Genomic DNA, 21,971 nt, shown 5'->3' on the forward strand with positions numbered 1-21,971 from the left:
GTAACCAAGTTGTAAGGTCAAGCACCCATGGCCCTCACTTAGAAGGAAAAACACGGTTAATCAACACTTCCTCTTGTCTGGTGCCGATGAAAGTCCCTGAGACGCATCAGGTGGAGAAGAGATCGGCTTGCACAACTGAGCCAGACAAATTCATAATGCAGGTTTTTATTTTCGACAATTTTGCACTCCTGGCTGAGATAACGATCCCAACGATCTCCCTTTTATCGCCAGATTCGCACCTGATTTTTGCAGCTGGTTCTTCATCGCTCTACTCTTAGCCTCTACATCTATCTATGCCTAGCAGTGGACGGGAAGCATCCCATAATTCTGCTAAGTAATCAGGGCTGGATTTGCATCTGTTTAGAACCTCGGAGTGAGAGATGTGAAACAATAAACGCTTGCAAGATTTACAAGTGACTCTTTCCTCCTTGAAAAAAAAAAAGCTTTGGGAAATCAATTTAGGTCAACCTTCATACAAGGAGTAAATATTTCTTGCCCCTTACAAAGAGGAGAGACAGCAGCTCCTCCTTGTTTTATCTGGAAATTCTTGGTGATCGCTTTGGAGTAATTGTCCCTGAAAACATACATTTATTTGGGTTTTCTAGGTAATTTCTTTTTCTCGCGCTGGTTTCTCCAGAAACAGAGTGTTTCCAGAAAGGCGGACAATTTTATGTGCTGTCTTGCATTCCTTCACGGTTAGTTGTTAGTGCCTCTTTGTGGTCCACCAGTAGCCTGCAAAGCTGGCAGCAGAGTCGGACAGTGAATAGGTTGGGGAGGAACATGGGCCAGTCCTGGAGTCTGGGAAAGGCTCGGACGAGGGCTCTGCGTCAGAGGCAGAGAGGGGGCCAGGGCCAACTGGGAGTTATGTGCTGCCTCCGGAGCCTCCAGAGTTGGACATGAGCGAGGCAGAGGAACAGGGGGAGCCTGTTCCCAGTGTGCGCATGCGCAGAGCTGCCTGAAGACAAGAACAGTTAAGACAAAAAGAACGACTCAGGGGTAAGACCTCCCATAAGACATAAAGGAGGAGCAAAGGCACAGGAGCCTTTGCAGGAAGCAACTTTGTTCATGCTGGTCGGTTTAAATTCTGAAGCTCTGTTTGGACTCTACGCTTCGTGTGGCCTTCAAGCTAATTGCCAGTTAGGTCTTTGGCAGCGTTTCAAGGAAGATAAAGGTGGGTGCTTATCAGCCTTATCCCGAAAGACTTTGGCAGACTACTGTCGGACTATTTACAAACTATTTGTGACTCATTACGGGAGTTTTGGGGACTAAGTGTGTACTTTTTACTGTATCAGGAAGCCTAGGTCAGAACACTCTTTTGTGTTTTCAGAGACCCAAAATTGAAACAGATTTTGAGAAGGTGTTGAGTAATTATCTCTCTGGAAGGTTCTCCTTCTCCTTCCTACCATTTTCCATGCTGCTGCATTTCTCCAACCTCAGAGACAAAGGGGGTTGAGAAAATGAAGTCTGAGATAATTGATGGGCAGATTTTTTTTCATAGAAGAATATTCCACCAATGAAAGGAGAAAGGTTCCCGCCGGACGTTGGTGCCACAATGGATTTCTCCCGACAAAACGTGGTAGGAGAAAAAGTCATCAATGAACGTGCAGGAGAGGCCCAGTGGTTCCAGGAGGGAGCGGACTTTCACTTCCAAGCAACACTGGCCGTGGATGATGGGTCCATATGGCTTGGGAATGCCCAGGTGTTTCCCTAAGACGAGCATATTTACCTGCAGAGAAAAGGACAAAGAATTGAGTTGACTTCTCATTCATCTCTTTCTCCCAAGAGGAATAACAGAGTTGGAAGGGACCTTGGAGGTCTTCTAATCCAACCCCCTGCTCAGGCAGGAAACCCTACACCATTTCACACCATTTCAGACAATCTCTTCTTCAAAACCTCCAGTGGTGGAGCATTCACAACTTCTGAAGGCAAACTCTTCCACTCATTAATTATTCTCACTCCTTAGTTCTAAGTTGCTTCTCTCCTTGATTAGTTTCCACCCGTTGCTTCTTGTCCTGCCCTCAGATGTTTTGGAGAATATGTTGACCTCCTCCTCTTTGTGGCAGCCCCTCAAATATTGAAACACTGGTTGTCCTTCTTTTCACTAAACCAGACATACCCAATTCCTGCAACCGTATCTTTCTATGTTTTATTCTCCAGTCCCTTCATTATCTTTGTTCCTCTTCCCTGCACTCTCTCCAGAATCTCAACATCTTTTTTATACGGTGGCGACCAAAACTGGATGCAATATTCCAAGCATGGCCTTACCAAGGTATTATAAAGCATATTAACACTTCACGGGATCTTGATTCTATCCCTCTGTTAATGCAGCCTAGGATTGCAATCTGACTCCCCCCTCCCCATGGACTTTTCTCATCAGAAGGTCGCAAAAGGGATCACATGACCCCTTCTGCAACCGTCATAAATAGGAGTCAAATTAAAGATGGGAATGGGGATTTTACAGTATCCTTCCCCTGGAGTGGGGAGGGAATGGGGACTTTACAGTATCCTTCCCCTGGAGTGGAGAGGGAATGGGGATTTTGCAGTATCCTTCCCCTGAAGTGGGAAGGAAATGGGGATTTTGCAGTATCCTTTCCCCTGGAGTGGGGAGGGAATGGGGATTCTGCAGTATCCTTCCCCTGGAGTGGGGAGGGAATGGGGATTTTGTAGTATCCTTCCCCTGAAGTGGGAAGGGAATGGGGATTTTGCAGTATCCTTTCCCCTGGAGTGGGGAGGGAATGGGGATTTTGCAGTATCCTTCCCCTGGAGTGGGGAGGGAATGGGGACTTTACAGTATCCTTCCCCTGGAGTGGAGAGGGAATGGGGATTTTGCAGTATCCTTCCCCTGAAGTGGGAAGGGAATGGGGATTTTGCAGTATCCTTTCCCCTGGAGTGGGGAGGGAATGGGGATTCTGCAGTATCCTTCCCCTGGAGTGGGGAGGGAATGGGGATTTTGTAGTTTCCTTCCCCTGAAGTGGGGAGGGAATGGGGATTTTGCAGTATCTTTCCCCTGGAGTGGGGAGGGAATGGGGATTTTGCAGTATCCTTCCCCTGGAGTGGGGAGGGAATGGGGATTTTGCAGTATCCTTCCCCTGGAGTGGAGAGGGAATGGGGATTTTGCAGTATCCTTCCCCTGAAGTGGGAAGGGAATGGGGATTTTGCAGTATCCTTTCCCCTGGAGTGGGGAGGGAATGGGGATTCTGCAGTATCCTTCCCCTGGAGTGGGGAGGGAATGGGGATTTTGTAGTTTCCTTCCCCTGAAGTGGGGAGGGAATGGGGATTTTGCAGTATCTTTCCCCTGGAGTGGGGAGGGAATGGGGATTTTGCAGTATCTTTCCCCTGGAGTGGAGAGGGAATGGGGATTTTGCAGTATCCTTCCCCTGAAGTGGGAAGGGAATGGGGATTTTGCAGTATCCTTTCCCCTGGAGTGGGGAGGGAATGGGGATTTTGCAGTATCTTTCCCCTGGAGTGGAGAGGGAATGGGGATTTTGCAGTATCCTTCCCCTGAAGTGGGAAGGGAATGGGGATTTTGCAGTATCCTTTCCCCTGGAGTGGAGAGGGAATGGGGATTTTGCAGTATCCTTCCCCTGAAGTGGGAAGGGAATGGGGATTTTGCAGTATCCTTTCCCCTGGAGTGGGGAGGGAATGGGGATTTTGTAGTTTCCTTCCCCTGAAGTGGGAAGGGAATGGGGATTTTGCAGTATCTTTCCCCTGGAGTGGGGAGGGAATGGGGATTTTGCAGTATCCTTCCCCTGGAGTGGGGAGGGAATGGGGATTTTGCAGTATCCTTCCCCTGGAGTGGAGAGGGAATGGGGATTTTGCAGTATCCTTCCCCTGAAGTGGGAAGGGAATGGGGATTTTGCAGTATCCTTTCCCCTGGAGTGGGGAGGGAATGGGGATTCTGCAGTATCCTTCCCCTGGAGTGGGGAGGGAATGGGGATTTTGTAGTTTCCTTCCCCTGAAGTGGGGAGGGAATGGGGATTTTGCAGTATCTTTCCCCTGGAGTGGGGAGGGAATGGGGATTTTGCAGTATCTTTCCCCTGGAGTGGGGAGGGAATGGGGATTTTGCAGTATCTTTCCCCTGGAGTGGAGAGGGAATGGGGATTTTGCAGTATCCTTCCCCTGAAGTGGGAAGGGAATGGGGATTTTGCAGTATCCTTTCCCCTGGAGTGGGGAGGGAATGGGGATTCTGCAGTATCCTTCCCCTGGAGTGGGGAGGGAATGGGGATTTTGTAGTTTCCTTCCCCTGAAGTGGGAAGGGAATGGGGATTTTGCAGTATCCTTTCCCCTGGAGTGGGGAGGGAATGGGGAGTTTACATAATCCTTCCCCTGGAGTGGGGAGGGAATGGAGATTTGATATAAACACCTCACATGATCTTGATACTATCTCTCTGTTAATGCAGCCTAGGATTTTATTGGCTTTTTTTGTCAGCAGCAGTACACGGCTGGCTTATAATTAATTGATTGTTACATCAACGGCCAAAACACCCCTTCATTCAATTTGGGAAGGACCCCGTTTTGCCCAGAATTGTATAAAATGATTCCCATCCCCATGTCTTTTTTCTTTAAACTGTTTAAAATCTAAGCTTCCCTTTTTTTGAATCCACAAGAGTTAGCCATTCTTCACGTCCTTCAGATTAGAAGCTAATCTGTTTGGAGTTAACAGTGCTGGTTAGCTATGGTCTTCATGGCTAACCTTCCCCACCCCATGTAATTTTAAAAAAATAAATAAATCTCCCTTTTGGCCACTCCCTTTTCAATAAAACGACGTTGAATGCAATCTTTAAAAAATAGGGTAAGAAAATTAGGAAATTTCTCTCTTTTGCAGATGGAAAAGTATCACTCTTTTGCAGATGGAAAAGTATCTCTCTTTTGCAGATGGAAAAGTATCTCTCTTTTGCAGATGGAAAAGTATCTCTCTTTTGCAGATGGAAAAGTATCTCTCTTTTGCAGATGGAAAAGTATCTCTCTTTTGCAGATGGAAAAGTATCTCTCTTTTGCAGATGGGAAAGTATCATCTCTCTTTTGCTTGGTAGATTGTCCCAAAGGTGCTTCCTCAAGGGGCATTTGGTCTTTATCGTTTTTAGAATAGAATAGAATAGAATAGAATAGAATAGAATAGCATAGAATAGCATAGAATAGCATAGAATAGCATAGAATAGCATAGAATAGCATAGAATAGCATAGAATAGCATAGAATAGCATAGAATAGCATAGCATAGCAGAGTTGGAAGGGACCTTGGAGGTCTTCTAGTCCAACCCCCTGCTTAGGCAGGAAACCCTACACCACTGCAGACAAATGGATATCCATTCTCTTCTTAAAATACTTCAGTGTTGGAGCATTTACAAAAGGCAAGTTGTTCCATTGATTAATTGTTCTAACTTTCAGGAAATTCCTCCTTAGTGTTCTAGGTTGCTTCTCTCCTTGATTAGTTTCCACCCATTGCTTCTTGTAAATGTCTTCAAGTGCTTTGGAGAATAGCTTGACTCCCTCTTCTTTGTGGCAACCCCTGAGATATTGGAAGACTGCTATCATGTCTCCCCTAGTCCTTCTTCTCATTAAACTAGACATACCCAGTTCCTGCAACCGTTCTTCATATGTTTTAGTCTCCAGTCCCCTAATCCTCTTTGTTGCTCTTCTCTGCACTCTTTCCAGAGTCTCCACATCTTTTCTACATCGTGGTGACCAGAACTGAATGCCGTATTCCAAGTGTGGCCTTACCAAGGCCTTATAAAGTGGTATTAACACTTCACATGATCTTGATTCTATCCCTCTGTTGATGCAGCCTAGAACTGTGTTGGCTTTTTTGGCAGCTGCTGCACACGGCTGGCTCCTATTTAAATGGTTGTCTAAGATCTCTTTTCTTTGAAGACCTTCCGCTTCTCATCCAAGAAGCTTCAAAGAAAGGCCAGTTGCCTCTTGAATAAAGCACCTTTGGGAAAATTAGGACCTGGATCTCCATAGATGTGGTAGATTATAAATCTCCATTGCTCTCTCCAAGGAATTTTGGAATTGAGACCTGGGGTGCTGACTCAGCCCGGTAGGATGCTCAGAAGGGACGCTTGCTTTGGAAAAATCAGTGGGATGGAGGGTCTCTCACCATGTCTGGGAACAAGGCTGTGGCGGTGGAGCCTTCGAGCGTGAAGAGCTGGGGGATATCAATGATGTCTCGTTCGGTCAGTCCGAGTTCCCGTTTTAAAATACTCCGGTTCCAGTCAATGCAACTCTGGGAAGAGGAAGAGAAGGACAAAGGTGAGTGACGGGTTTCCATCAGGTTAAAGCAGGGGTCTCCAAACTTGGCAACTTTTAAGACTTGTGGACTTCCGCTCCCAGAATTATTCTCCAGCCAGCAGAGGAATTCTGGGAGTTGAAGTCCGCAAATCTTTGTTTGTTGTTAGGTATGATTGTAGGTGGTGACTATTTTATAATAAAAAATGGAATAATGATGATGTAATGAATAATGGATATAAATATAGATTGAAATACTTAATGACCACATGGATTGATAATTAATAATGGAAAATTATATTTGGAGTTCTGGATGATTGGAAATTCTATGGTTAATGGAAAGTAGAAATGTGTAATATGAATTAATGGGAATTTTTTGACTTAATCTTTATTTTTATTTCTTAGAGATTGGTGATATAATTTTATAAAGACATATTGTTACCTAGTAGATAATTATGGATGTAAGGAAATAAGGGTTGACACAAATGAAAGAATATTAATGGTAACTTGAACACACAATGCTCAATGAAACATTTAACTATGTTTAATGGATAATCAGTGACTTTATTCTTAATTGTAAAAACCGTTGCACAAAAACTTGTAACCAAACGACATGCTTGATGAAATTGTGTTTCTTTTTTTTTCTCCTTGCTCTTGTTCTGAATGTGTTGTTTTGTCTTTTTTAAATAAAAATAAAAATAATAATAATTTTTAAAAAAGCAAATCTTAAAAGTTGCCAAGTTTGGAGACTCCCGGGTTAAAGGTTTAATTCATATTATCTGTCCTTAAGGCACTTTTATACCTCTGGCTTGACGTCTCTCTCATCAGTGTCCCGAGTTTAGTGTCCAAGTAATGATCTATAACAGGTAGTCCTTAACTTATGACCACAATTGAACCCAAAATATCTGTGGCTAACGGAGACGGCTGCTAAGCAAATTGTGTCCCATTATACAACCTCTTTTTGCTGCACTTGTTAAGTTAGTAACCCAGTTGTTGTGTGAATCTGGCTTCCCCCATTGACTTTGTTCATCAGAAGGTCGCAAAAGGGGGGCACATAACCCGGGGACACTGACCGTCATAAAGAGGAGTCAGTTGCCAAGCACCTGAATTTTGAACGCCTGACCCTGGGGATGCTGTAAGGGTTATAAGTGTGGAAAACGGTCCTCAGTCCCATTTTTCAGTGACGTTGTAACTTCAAATGGTCACTAAGTGAACCCATGTAAGTCAAGGACTTGTATTATGTTAGCTTGATATCTTGACTTCCTCCCGGGAGTGTGGGAATCTCAATTCCTGTGAGATAGGTTGGATTGAGAGAGAATCGCAGCCTAGAATTACCCCGGGGGGAGTGGATTTGAACCCGGATCTTCGCCACTACACCACAGAGACTTTAAATCTCTCTCTCTTTTTAAAAAAAATCTAGGATTTCACTGTCACACTAGGCTGCCCAACGGTGTCACTTTTAGAGGTGTGGGGTTTCGCTTCCTGTAATTTTAGTTGGTTTGAAACTTAAAACATATTTAATGAGGTGTAGGCCTAGTTAATAATTTCTCCTTTGAAAGCATATTGGGGCTCAACAAAACCAATGTTTGCCCTCATCATGCAGAAATGGTTCCACAAGAATACAAAAAGAAGTGTGGGACATATTATAGAAAGGGACACGCAGGCTTAAGAAATACGTGCGGTGGTTGATTTAAGGAGAGGTTTTAATCTTTCTAAAACAAAACAATAGTTCTTTTCTCAGCTGGGGACAGCAAGGATGTAGTATAAACTACGTGGTAATTTTCAAAGGATAAAGGTAAAGGTTCCCTTCGCACATATGTGCTAATCGTTCCCGACTCTAGGGGGTGGTGCTCGTCTCCGTTTCAAAGCCGAAGAGCCAGCGCTGTCCGAAGACGTCTCCGTGGTCATGTGGCCGGCATGACTAAACGCCAAAGGCTCACAGAACACTGTTCCCTTCCCACCAAAGGTGGTCCCTATTTTTCTACTTGCACTTTTAAATGCTTTCGAACTGTAGGTTGGCAGAAGCTGGGACAAGTCACGGGAGCTCACTCTGTTACGTGGTGCTAGGGATTCGAACTGCCGAACTGCCGACCTTTCTGATCGACAAGCTCATTGTCTTAGCCACTGAGCCGCTGTTTCCCTTATTTCAAAGGATTATATACTCCTTTTCCATCGAATGCAGATTTTTCTAAACCAAACCATTTTTTTTTTCTAATTGTTAGGAAATAAGAACCTGGGATTTGAAAACAGGCAGCTGATAACTCCCTAAAGCAATTATTTGACAGACGTCATCCTTAGATCCAGAAAAGAGGATCTAACGTTAGTCAAGGAAGGAAATTACTAAGCGGTCTAGACAAAATCTTAGAAGTTGGATGTTGCAAACCAACTTCCTAGAAAAGTCTTGCACAAAGGAACATCCTAAGAGTCTGACTTCATTTTTACACCTCTAAATCCTTGGTAAACGGTTGCTTAACGGTGGGGAACTAATTATGCAATGGAGAACTTCTGCCTTTTACTGGGAATCAGTTTGTTTTAAAATGAGCTGTGAATTTCCTACCTAGTGTACAAAATACCACATTTTGTTACTGTTGTTCTGACCCGAGGCTTCCCAAGAGCAGGAATCAAACTCCTTGTCCCGGCAAAAAACCCTTTTATTAATTTCCTGTGAATTCTACTCATTCACATCCAGCAAAGTCTTTCAAGGGAGGATTTACGGTCACAGACCTTATCTGGCTTGGAGAGCTGCCAGGCCGATATCTGCAGAACTTGGCAAGGAGTCTCGGAGAGTCAGGAACCAATTAAGCGAACTAATGGCCTCCTGCAAACTCCACTCCCCTTTCGCTCCTTTTTTATTTCCTCTGGGAGGGGCCATTCATCGTCCACCTGTGGCCTTCCTCCCAAGTCGACCCCTGTTCTTTAGCTGCTCCCTTCATCTGGCAACTCTGCGCATGCGCACACTGGGAACAGGCTCCAGCTGTTCTTCTGCCTCACTGATGTCTGACTCTGAAGGCAGCTGATAACTGGCATACAGCTCTGGCCTCCTCTCTGCCTCCGATACAGAGCCTTCCCCAGACTTCAGGACTGGGCCATGTTCCTCCCCAACCTCCTCTCTGTCCGAATCTGAGAGGCCACAACAACTGTTTTACCTGAACATATTTGCTGTCTTGGCGCAAATTTCTGTCCCTCAGGATCTCATTGACGGTAATTTTCCCCACCCTCCTCAGACCTGGGAAAAAATAAAGATTTATCCATCAGGATGAGTGGTCTCCCATGGAAATCAGCCTGGTAGAATAAATGTTAGGGCTCACCTTCAAACAGGGCAGCGTTGCCATAACCTTCTTTTTGCTTCTCTTCAAACAGCTTCAAGCAAGCGAGGGGACTGGCCAGAAGCAGCCGGAAACCCTGCAGGGAGAGTCCCCCCAGGAGGGTAAAACTCTGAGTTAAATTTTATTCCCACACTATAACCGGATGTTGTTAGAACAATGAATCAGTGGAACAGAAGTTGCCTCCAGAAGTTGTGAATGCCCCAACACTGGACATCTTTAAGAAGATGTTGGATAGCCATTTGTCTGAAACAGTATAGGGTTTCCTGCCTAGGCAGGGGGTTGGACTAGAAGACCTCCAAGGTCCCTTCGAACTCTACTATTGTGTAATCTATCTATCTATCTATCTATCTATCTATCTATCTATCTATCTATCTATCTATCTATCATCTATCTATCTATCTACTGTATCTATCTATCTTTCTATCTACTGTATCTATATCTATCTATATGCTGGTTTTGTTGTATTCGGGTCTTTTCCCGTGTAAGGTTGAGATTGTCTTTGCAACGTTTCGGCAGGATCTCACCTGCCATCTTCAAGCGTGGGCTCCCACGCTTGAAGATGGCAGGTGAGATCCTGCCGAAACGTTGCAAAGACAATCTCAACCTTACACGGGAAAAGACCCGAATACAACAAAACCAGCATACCTACACCCGTGAAAATCTACGAAAACAAATATCTCTGTCTGTCTGTCTGTCTGTCTGTCTGTCTGTCTGTCTGTCTATCTATCTATCTATCTATCTATCTATCTGCTGTATCTATCTATCTACTGTATCTATCTATCTATCTATCTATCTATCTATCTATCTATCTATCTATCTATCTACTGTATCTATCTATCTTTCTATCTACTGTATCTATATCTATCTATATGCTGGTTTTGTTGTATTCGGGTCTTTTCCCGTGTAAGGTTGAGATTGTCTTTGCAACGTTTCGGCAGGATCTCACCTGCCATCTTCAAGCGTGGGCTCCCACGCTTGAAGATGGCAGGTGAGATCCTGCCGAAACGTTGCAAAGACAATCTCAACCTTACACGGGAAAAGACCCGAATACAACAAAACCAGCATACCTACACCCGTGAAAATCTACGAAAACAAATATCTATCTCTGTCTGTCTGTCTGTCTGTCTGTCTGTCTGTCTGTCTGTCTGTCTATCTATCTATCTATCTATCTATCTATCTATCTATCTATCTGCTGTATCTATCTATCTACTGTATCTATCTATCTATCTATCTATCTATCTATCTATCTATCTATCTATCTATCTATCTATCTATCTATCTATCATCTATCTATCTACTGTATCTATCTATCTACTCTATCTATCTATCTCCAGAAGTTGTGAATGCCCCAACACTGGACGTCTTTAAGAAGATGCTGGATAGCCATTTGTCTGAAACGGTATAGGGTTTCCTGCCTAGGCAGGGGGTTGGACTAGAAGACCTCCAAGGTCCCTGCCCACTCTGCTATTGCGTTGCATTGTATTGTGTTAAATGCAGGATGTTTGTCGTGGTTTGCTTCCTGCGAGGTCAGCACACAAACCGTTGGACTAACATGCCGGTTAGTTCGTTGGAACGCCAATGCAGGTAGTCCTTAACTTATGACCAGAACGGAGAGCCCTGTTGCTAAGTAAGACAGTTCGTCAGCTGTTTTTCTCCCATTTTGTGAATTTTTCATGCCAGAGTTATCCGGCTTTCCTCATTGACTTTGCTGGTCGCCAAAGGGGATCGCATGACCCTGGGAGACCGCAACGGTCATAAGTATGAATCAGTTGCCAGTTATCCAAATTTTGATCATGGGAGCCATGGGGAGGCTGCAACTGTTACATGAGAATGGTCCTAAGTTGTGTTTTTTTCAGTGCCGGTATAACGTTGAGTCACTAAACTAATGATGGACCGATTTTATTTTATTTTATTATTTTATCGAGAAGGAAGATATTATGAAGGAAAAGTTCACACAGGGTTTTGCAGATGGCCCAGAGAGCAACAGGTGATACCTTTGCAGCCAAATAAACTCTTCTAATCTATTAGCAATAGCACTTAGACTTATATACTGCTTCACAGTTGCTTCATAGCCCTCTCTAAGCGGTTTACAGAGTCAGCCTCTTGCCCCCCAACAATCTGGGTCCTCATTTGACCCACCTCGGAAGGATGGAAGGCTGAGTCAACCTTGAGCCAGTCATGATCGAACTGTTGGCATTGGTCAGAGTTAGCCTGCAATACTGTATTCTAACCATTGGGAAGGAAGGAAGGAAGGAAGGAAAGAAGGAAGGAAGGAAGGAAGGAAGGAAGGAAGGAAGGAAGGAAAGAAGGAAGGAAGGAAGGAAGGAAGGAAGGAAGGAAAGAAGGAAAGAAGGAAAGAAGGAAGGAAGGAAGGAAGGAAAGAAGATAGCAATAAGCACTTAGACTTATATACTGCTTCACAGTTGCTTCATAGCCCTCTCTAAGCGGTTTACAGAGTCAGCCTCTTGCCCCCCAACAATCTGGGTCCTCATTTGACCCACCTCGGAAGGATGGAAGGCTGAGTCAACCTTGAGCCAGTCATGATCGAACTGTTGGCATTGGTCAGAGTTAGCCTGCAATACTGTATTCTAACCATTGGGAAGGAAGGAAAGAAGGAAGGAAGGAAGGAAGGAAGGAAGGAAGGAAGGAAGGAAGGAAGGAAGGAAAGAAGGAAAGAAGGAAGGAAGGAAGGAAGAAGGAAGGAAAGAAGGAAGGAAGGAAAGAAGGAAAGAAGGAAAAAGGAAAGAGGAAAAGAGGGAAAGAAGGAAGGAACGAAGGAAGGAAGGAAGAAGGAAAGAAGGAAGGAAAGAAGGAAAGAAGGAAGGAAGGAAAGAAGGAAAGAAGGAAAGAAGGAAAGAAGATAGCAATAAGCACTTAGACTTATATACTGCTTCACAGTTGCTTCATAGCCCTCTCTAAGTGGTTTTTACAGAGTCAGCCTCTTGCCCCCCAACAATCTGGGTCCTCATTTGACCTACCTCGGAAGGATGGAAGGCTGAGTCAACCTTGAACCTGTCAGGATCGAACTGTTGGCAGTGGGCAGAGTTAGCCTGCAATACTGTATTCTAACCATTGGGATGGAAGGAAGGCAAGAAGGCAAGAAGGCAAGAAGGAAAAAGGAAAGAAGGAAGGAAGGAAGGAAGGAAGGAAGGAAGGAAGGAAGGAAGGAAGGAAGGAAGAAGATAGCAATAAGCACTTAGACTTATATACTGCTTCACAGTTGCTTCATAGCCCTCTCTAAGTGGTTGACAGAGTCCCCATCCACCTGTGTCCTCATTTTATCCACCTCGGAAGGATGGAAGGCTCAGTCAACCTTGAGCCGGTCAGGATCGAACTGCCAAACTGTGGCAACCGGCAGTCTGCCAAAGTAGCCTGCGACCACAAAGGTCAGGATCGAACCTCTGGCAGTCGGCAGAATTAACCTACAATACTGCATTCTAACCACTGCGCCACCAAGACTGGCGAATGTAAGCTTAATTGGGAAAGGGAATTATAGAACATAGAATAATCGGCTTGCAAGGGACCTTGAAGGCTTTCTAGTCCAACCCCCTGCTCAATTCCCCCATCGATCCGTACCTTCTTGCCTGGAGCCGGAACGAAGCTCAAGAATTCATCCACGTGACCCACCGTCAGCCAGTCCGAATAAAGCTCCACAGGAGCTTGAACTTTCTGAGCGTAAAGAAAATCGCGGACAATTTTTGTCATTTTCCTGTTGCCGGATCTAAGCGTTGGACGGAGAGAGAGAAGCGTGAAGTGCAGAACCCCCAGGAGAAATCTGATTTCCTACATGTGGCCTGTAATAGTTTTTATTAAACAGTTTTCTTCATTTTATTATCACCATTTCAATCTTTATCAGTATATCTCATAAGTACATACAAGTTATTTTCATTATTCTTCCTTTCCTTTTGTGTACGTATCTACTGTATACAATGCACCATTATTGTAATTGCATAACTATATGTGTGTGTGTGTGTGTGTGTGTGTGTGTGTGTGTGTGTTGTATTTGTACTGATAAATAAATAAAGGGAGACTAGTATAGATCTATTTCGAGCTAATTAGCTCTCATCAGCTAGCCATACCCTTACTGGGATTTGAACCTGGGCTGTATTATATATTAGGCAGGAGTCTTAGCCACTAAGCCACAGGCTCTCCTCCTTATCAGTTGAGCCAGGGAAATAGGTATGTATTTGTGTTACAACCCCTGGTATGCCCAAATATGGGAGGAAGCTCACTACTCCCTCTTTCTGTCCTTCGGCTCATTACAGAAGACCATGCAGGCATATATATATATATATATATATATATATATATATATATATATATATATATATATATATATATATATATATATATATATATATATATATATATATATATATATATATATATATATATATATATATATATATATATATATATATATATATATATATATATATATATATATATATATATATATATATATATATATATATATATATATATATATATATATATATATATATATATATATATATATATATATATATATATATATATATATAACCTTTTTAAATCACATCATAATTTACTTTTACATTCTTATTCTTAGCTTCTATTCTCTTAGCTTCTATTCTCTAACCAGTTATACCATGTGTCCCAAATCAAATAGTATTCCATTTCTCCTCTTTCTTTTATTTCCATTGTTAGCCTATCCATCTCCGCACATTCCTTTATCACCATTCCATCGGAGGGAGTGCTATCGTTTTTCCAGTATTGCACGTAGACAATTCTGGCCACTGTTATTACGTGTAACATGATATATTGAGGGTTTTTTTTACTATAATTTCCTCTTAATATACCTAATAGAAATACAGTAATTCTGGTTTTAAATCTATTCGTTGTTTAGTAATTTCCTCTAGCCGTTTTCTTATCTTTGTCCAATATTTCTTTGCTTCGGGGCATGTCCACCACATGTGGTGATATGTTCCTTGCCTCTGTTTACATTTCCAGCATTCCGCTGGACTTTTGGGGAACATTTTTGCTAATCTTGCTGGGGGCAAATGCCAATGATAAATATATATATAAGTTTTCTAATGTCCTACATGTTGAGAAGGTCCTCTTGTAAGGCAAAGCTTTTGAGGCAAAGCTTACAGAAAAAAATCCAGGTTTACTTCGCCTCTCGCTCTACATTACTGGTGGGGTAAATAGAAGATTTAGGTCCCAATCTTGGCCACCAATTGAGAAGAGAGAACTCATTGGAGAAGACCGTAATGTTTGGAACCATGGGCTGCAAAAGGAGAAGAGGATGAGATGGTTATAGAGAGTCGTCGATGCAATGGACGTGAATTTGGGCAAATTCCAGGAGACATTGGAGGACATTGGGATGCCTGGCACACTGTGGTCCACGGAGTTGTGGAGAGTCAGACACAACTTAGCAACCAAACAACAAAAAGCTAGACCATAAATGGTCACAGGTCTTCTTCTACAGAGGAATCATTGAGTCTGTCATCTGCACCTCCATAACTGTCTGGTTTGGCTCTGCAACCCAACAGGACAGACACGGACTTCAGAGGACAATCAGAACTGCAGGAAAAACTACGGCTGACAACCTGCCTTCCATTGAGGACCTGCATACTCTGCACAAGTCAAAAAGTCATCAATGATGTCTTTGGTGCTTGAACCAAGGTTTGGCAACTGCAATGAGCTTGAGTATTGAGGGCTAACAAGGAGGGTTATTAACTTGCCTTCCTACTGCTTTTCATTTACTTTTGTTGAGTGCGGTTGGTTGGTAGATGACATTCGGGGAATAAATCTCCGTTTCCTGAATGTCATCTACAGACTTGGTGGCCCAAGGGCGTGCAGGCTGAAGAGTTTGAGAAGAGGTCCATTTATAGTCTAGCTTTCTGTTGGTCAGCTGGCAAGTCATGTCCGACTCTTCACCACCCCATGGATCCCAGCATGCCAGGGCTCCCTGTCCTTCACTCCTACCCCAATTTTGCCCAAACTCATGCTCGTTGGTGTCGACGACTCTATCTAAGCGTCTCCTCCTCTGCCCTCCCCTTCTCCTCTTCCCTTCCATCTTTCCCAACATCGGGGTTTCTTCCAAAGAATCCTTCTTCTCATTTGGCGGCCAAAGCATTTGAGCTTCAGCCTCAGTATCTGTCCTTCTAGTCCAGGGGTCGGCAAACTTCAACACTCAAAGAGCCATTTGGACCCGTTTCCCACAGAAAAGAAAACACCGGGAGCCACAAAGGTCCTAACCGGAAGACCCCCGTTCCATTCTGGAGCTGACCGGAAGTTCAGCTCCCCCACCATAGAGTCTCCTCCTAGCGCGGAGTACTTTTTCCTCTGCCTGTCATAACCGGAAGCCCTATCAATTGTGAAGACAACTGGAAAACCCTCCCCTTGCCATAGAGTCTTCACTTGGCGCGCTGTGCATTTCTCCCCTCCCTCCCCCAAACCGGAAGTTCCTCTCAAAATTGTGGCGCCGACCGGTGACAGAGCCGCAGCAGAGGGAGGAAAGAGCCACATGCGGTTCCAGAGCCGCAGTTTGCTGACCCCTGTTCTAGTCGGTGTCGATTTCGATTAGGATCCACAGATCGGATTGCCTTGCAACCCAAGAGACTCTCTAGAATCTTCTCCGGCACCGCATAGTGTGGCTACCTGGCTGCAGGTTTTTTTTGGGTGACCAGTTGTGGTGTTGGCTCCTGCAAGTTGTATAAACTCCTGGGTTGTATAAATAGAGGCATAGAATAAAAGCCTATGTATTAGTATTAGTACTGCTTTATCAATCCTTAGTAAGGCCACACATCCAGTTTTGGTCAACACAGTGCAACAAAGATGTTGAGACTTTGGAAAGAGTGCAAAGAAGAGCAGCTAAGATGGAGACTAAAGCCTAGGAAGAACGGCCGCAGGATTTGGGTCTGACTAGTCCAAAGAATAGAAGAATTGGGGCTGACATGATAGCATCATTCCAGTCTTTGAGAGGCTGCCACAAAGAAGAAGGGGACAAATTATCCTCCAAAGCACCAGAGGGCAAAACAAGGAACAACGGATGGAGACTAAAGAAAGAGAGAAGCACCCTGGAACGAAGGAGGAACCTCCAACCAGTGAGGAGATATCACCAGTTGCTTCCAGAAGTTGTGGGCTCTCCTTCACTGGAGGCTTTGAAGAAGAGACTAGGCAGCCTCTGGTCTGACATTGTATATAGGGTCTCCTGCTTGAGCAGGGAGTTGGACTAGATGACCTCCAAGGCCTCTTCCAGTTCTATTCTGACGTGTTAAGGAGCGATGGGAAACAGGGGTCTCGTGACTTCCTTACCCAGGAAAACTGCTGCCTATGAGGATCCTCCCCAAGGAGTAATTTCTTCCCTTGACCGAGACAGGTGGGCTGACGTCCAGGTTACCGAAAGAATCCAGACTGGACACTCTCCCGTTCTTGGGTTCCCGAGTGACGTACCCAAAATCAGGGCCCTTGATGACAATAAAGACAAAGAGAATAGAGCAGTGATGGCTAAGCTTTTTAAGACTGAGTGGCCAACGCATGCCAGTTCCTGCCAGTTCTAACCTCCTTCTATAGAAGAGGTTCCACAAATCTACCGTGCCGTTTAGAACCGGTTCCAGCTCCCTCCCCTCCCCGCCCGTCCGCACATCATCAAGATGAAGAGCGAGAGGAGGAACTCTGGGAGTTGAAGTCCACAAGTCTTAAAGCTGTCAAGTTTGAACACCCCTGGGGTTTTTTTTCCTAAAGGGTTAGGGGCGCAAGGGTCTTGTAACTTGACAGCTTTAAGACTTGCACACTTCAGTGCCAGAGTTCCTGAGCCAACATGACTGGAGGAGGAATTCTGGGAGTTGAAGTCCACAAGTCTTAAAGCTGTCAAGTTTGAACACCCCTGGGGTTTTTTTTCCTAAAGGGTTAGGGGCGCAAGGGTCTTGTAACTTGACAGCTTTAAGACTTGCGTGCTTCAAATGCCAGAGTTCCTGAGCCAACCTGACTGGAGGAGGAATTCTGGGAGTTGAAGTCCACAAGTCTTAAAGCTGTCAAGTTTGAACACCCCTGGGGTTTTTTTTCCTAAAGGGTTAGGGGCGCAAGGGTCTTGTAACTTGACAGCTTTAAGACTTGTGTGCTTCAAATGCCAGAGTTCCTGAGCCAACCTGACTGGAGGAGGAATTCTGGGAGTTGAAGTCCACAAGTCTTAAAGCTGTCAACTTTGAACACCCCTGGGGTTTGTTTCCTAAAGGGTTAGGGGCGCAAGGGTCTTGTAACCTGACAGCTTGAAGACTTGCGTGCTTCAAATGCCAGAGTTCCTGAGCCAACATTTTGGTTGCTAAGCAAGAGCATCGTTAAGTGAGTTTCACCACATTTTACAAGTTGGCCACGCCCACCCAGTCACATGACTGCCAAGCCACTCTTACCTGGTCACATGGCCAGCAGGCCACTCCCACAAAGCAGGCCACACCTACAGAAGAGGTTCTAAAAAAATTTGAAACCCACCACTGACCCAAACCCCCGTATGTGCGTGCAGCCCAGGGGTGGATTCCGGATCCCGTTCCAACCCTCTTAGCGCCTCCGTGAGCCTTCGCGATGCTCCAGCTGCTCAGCAGAGAGTCGCGCAGGCACTGTACAGGCCGTGCGCGGAAGCTGAGAAGATTTAAAAGACCGATAAGGAGCTCGGGCGGGCAGGTGGGCTCTCCGAAGCACCGTACCGGAACGGTATCCGGTGCTCGGGGCAGCCTCCAGTATGCCCATACCGGGGCGTACCGCCTGCAACCCACTACATGCACCCCACATCACACACGCACATATGCCACCCCATGGATGTGCTGCACCCCCCCGTGCATGCATGTGTGCCCCCCGCATATCAGCATGCACTCCTCTACATACAAGCTCCATGCATGCATGCATGCCCCCCGTATGCATCTTTCCCCTCTGTACATGCACATGGGGGGGGGCTGCACCCCTGCATGCGCAGCAGAGACCCAAAGACCAGCTGGCCGGCAGGAGGCATGTGAGCTTGCATGGCGGAGCTGAACTGGGGCGACGGCTTGCATGCCCACAGAGAGGGCGCTGCCTGCCACCTCTGCCATGCACGCCATAGGTTCGCCATCACGGGAATAGAGCAATGTAAAAAGTTTGAAAAGATTATTCTTTTTTTTTTCAATTAAAAAAAGGAGACTCGTTGAAGAATCTTCTATCCCTTAGAACCTGAGCTTTGGCATTTATGGTGCAAAAGTGTTATTTGCACTTTTTTCCGTGGAGGACTTTCCCACATTTTGGTGAAACAGGATAACTCTGCGCGGTTCAGATTCCTTCTGCCTGCAAGTCAATCCTTATTTTTTAAGTTTTTTTTAAAAAAATTCCATTTTAAAAAATATAAACATTTCATCTCCCCTTAAGCAATGTGTCATGGGCTGAAGAGAGAGTGACTGGCCCAAAGTCACCCAGCCAGCTTTTTATGCTTAAAATGGGACTGGCCTCACAATCTCCTGGTTTCTAGCCTTGTTCCTTAACCACTATACCAGGGGTATCCAAACTTGGGAACTTTAAGACTTGTGGACTTCAACTCCCAGAATTCCCCAGCCAGCTGGCTGGAGAATTCTGGGATTTGAAGTCCACAGGACTTAAAGTCCCCAAGGTTGAGAAACACTGCCTTAAGCAGTGTGTCGTATGGGTACAAATATTTCTGTGCCAAATCCTTCCACCAATTATATACATTGAACAATTATATATTTCCCTCATAACATACCTTCTAATAAAAATACAGTAATAATATTAAATATGATTATTCTCATCGTCCTCGTGTTATTAGTTGCCATTTTATTCTGATCGCTACCTTAATGTATTTTCTATTCTTCTTGTTGTCGTCTTTCTTTATTTCCAATTTCCTTTTTTATTCTCTAACCATTGGTAAAATGCTTCCTGTATCATATAATCATCAGCTTGTTCCTTCTCCTTAATTGCTAGTGTTAGTCTATTCATTTCTGCACATTCTAATATTTTCCTAATCTCCTTCTCTTCAGTAGGAATCTCTTCACTTTTCCAATATTGTGCAAGCACAGTTCTAGCTGCTGTTAATACATTAATGATTAAATATATGTTTTCTTTGTTGTCAGTTTTAGGTAAGATTCCCAACAAAAATATTTCTGGTTTAAACTCAATACGTTGTTTTATTATCTTTTCCCATCATATCTTTATTTTTGTCCAATACCTCTTTGCAACTTTGCCTTATTCTGTTGAGGTCTATTGATCTAAGAAGGGGAGAATCCGATCTCTCTTGGCCAAGAAAGGATGGGAGATGTTGACCTACCAAAATCTTCTTGAAAGGGAATTCCTTCAGGCCCCGATTCCTGGGCGAATCGAAGACGACGGGGAAGGATTGGTGAGGAGCCTCTACATAACCAAATTCCATCTCATCCTGTTGGGGGGGAAGAATGACAGAATAACAGAGTTGGAAGGAATTCTGTAGGTCTTCTAGTCCCATAACGGAGTGAGCTCCCATGACTTGTCCCAGCTTCTGCCAACCTGGCAGTTCGAAAGCACCTAAAAAATGCAAGTGGAAAAATAGGGACCACCTTTGGTGGGAAGGGAACAGCGTTCCGTGCGCCTCTGGCATTTAATCATGCCGGCCACATGACCATGGAGACGTCTTCGGGCAGCGCTGGCTCTTCGGCTTTGAAACGGAGACAAGCTCCACCAATTGGGAACGACTAGCACATACGTGCGAGCGGAACCTTTGCCTTTAAGTCTACGTTTGTGTCCCAAACTAGTGTACCTGAATCCAGCGGTCTCCCCGGTTTTCAACTTCTGGACAAATGGTTAATTTGCAGTTGGCTTTCCTTGCTAGAAGTTTTATCGCCTCCAGGAATTTTCCATTGGAGTTTGTACCCTTCTCGATGCTAAAAGAAAAAGAAGATGGCAACAGGAATTACAACTGAGAAAGTTAGATGATCAAGGTGTAAGGTTTCCTTAAAATGCCCTAATTGATTCATGAGTCATTACAAAACTACCGTATTTTTCAGAGTATAAGATGCAGCAAGATTTTGAAGAGGAAAATTAAAAAAAAAAAAGGTTTGCACTCTGCAAATCTCCCAAAAACGGCCCGTTTTTCACAAAAACAAGTCCATTTTTTACAAAAACGGGTCCATTTTTTTTCAATAAAAGGGCATGAATAGCCTTTAGGGGGCTTGTAGAGTGCTCCTGGGGGTGGGGGGCAAAAATGAGCAAAAAATGCCCCGTTTTTTGTGAAAACGGGCCCATTTTTTTCCCCCAAAAAGGGCATGGATAGCCTTTAGGAAGTTTATAGAGTGCTGCTGGGGGGGGGGCGCAAAAACAGTCCATTCTTCGCTCATTTCTGCCCTCCCCAGCCCCCAGGAGCACTCTGGAAGCCTCTTAAAGGCTATGCATGGCCATTTTGGTGAAGGGGGGGCGAGTTTCGGGAAGCAAAAAATGCTGTATTCAGTGTATAAGAGGCACCCAGATTTTCAGGCTCTTTTTGAGGGGAAAGGGTGCGTCTTATACTCTGAAAAATACGATAGTCATTTATTAGGACCATCATAGGCAAGATCTTTTCCACAATCAGGTCTAAGCTTTGTTTGATTTATAGCTGACCTTTACCCCTGTTCCTCCCCTCCCCTCAGTCTGTGTCATAAATCACATTCCCCTATGAGATGCACCCTCCCTAAACCTGCTGCAGTTGACAGTATGCGTGGAATGTACTCCCCTCCCCCCGGCCCTTCTCTCTATGACAACGTTGGGAGTTGACACAAGGAATGTTAGGGACGTTCCTCGGCCGCGAGATAAATCATCCTGTCTAGATTAGCCTACTACGCTTATCTTCAAAGTAACGAAACAAGGAGAAAGCCATAAAATATAATCCAACATCTTCTTAAAGACTTCTTAAAGGCTGTTCCATAGAACAATTAATCAGTGGAACAACTTGCCTCCAGAAGTTGTGAATGCCCCAACACTGGAAGTCTTTAAGAAGATGTTGGATAGCCATTTGTCTGAAACGGTATAGGGTTTCCTGCCTAGGCAGGGGTTTGGGCTAGAAGACCTCCAAGGTCCCTTCCAACTCTACTATTGTATTGTATTGTAAATAGACAACCATCCTCTGCTACCATGTGTTGGGGATATAATTTAAACCCTTTGTAATTAATGATGATGGATCGTGGCTTCTCCTCGAAGTATACTTCTTGAATAAGCAAAAATAAACCCGAGGCATGATCTAATAAAAAAACATTTTAATATAAAAGAAAGTAAAGATACAAACTTGCTAACTGAATTAATTACACCTTGGCAGAGTTCTGTGCCTACCTCCCTTGGCAGGCGAACAAAAGATCAGAAGTGAACGTTAAGAAAGAATGTGTGACCTGCGCAGTAAATCATTGCAGATAAGAACTGTGGCATGGGCAATAAATCTCAGCACAGCTAAGAAACAG

General features: G+C 44.4%; 1 protein-coding gene across 1 annotated transcript in view; it reads right to left on the reverse strand.

Moving 5' to 3' along the window:
• Nucleotides 1-1,114: 1,114 nt before the first annotated feature.
• LOC309392733 (protein-arginine deiminase type-1-like) overlaps nt 1,115-21,971 on the reverse strand; it is a gene marked incomplete at its 5' end in the record, with an annotated part of 30,463 nt that continues 9,606 nt past the window's right edge. Inside the window, 8 exons of the mRNA XM_081954159.1 lie at nt 1,115-1,726; nt 6,099-6,224; nt 9,373-9,452; nt 9,535-9,628; nt 13,129-13,273; nt 16,855-17,006; nt 19,841-19,948; nt 20,306-20,429. Of these exons, the coding sequence (XP_081810285.1) occupies nt 1,493-1,726; nt 6,099-6,224; nt 9,373-9,452; nt 9,535-9,628; nt 13,129-13,273; nt 16,855-17,006; nt 19,841-19,948; nt 20,306-20,429 (1,063 nt within the window). The 3' untranslated portion in view covers nt 1,115-1,492. The remainder of the gene's footprint in view (nt 1,727-6,098; nt 6,225-9,372; nt 9,453-9,534; nt 9,629-13,128; nt 13,274-16,854; nt 17,007-19,840; nt 19,949-20,305; nt 20,430-21,971) is intronic.

This window comes from Natrix helvetica, assembly GCF_964273705.1.
Source record: "Natrix helvetica genome assembly, chromosome: 5".
Classification (NCBI taxonomy): domain Eukaryota; kingdom Metazoa; phylum Chordata; class Lepidosauria; order Squamata; family Natricidae; genus Natrix; species Natrix helvetica.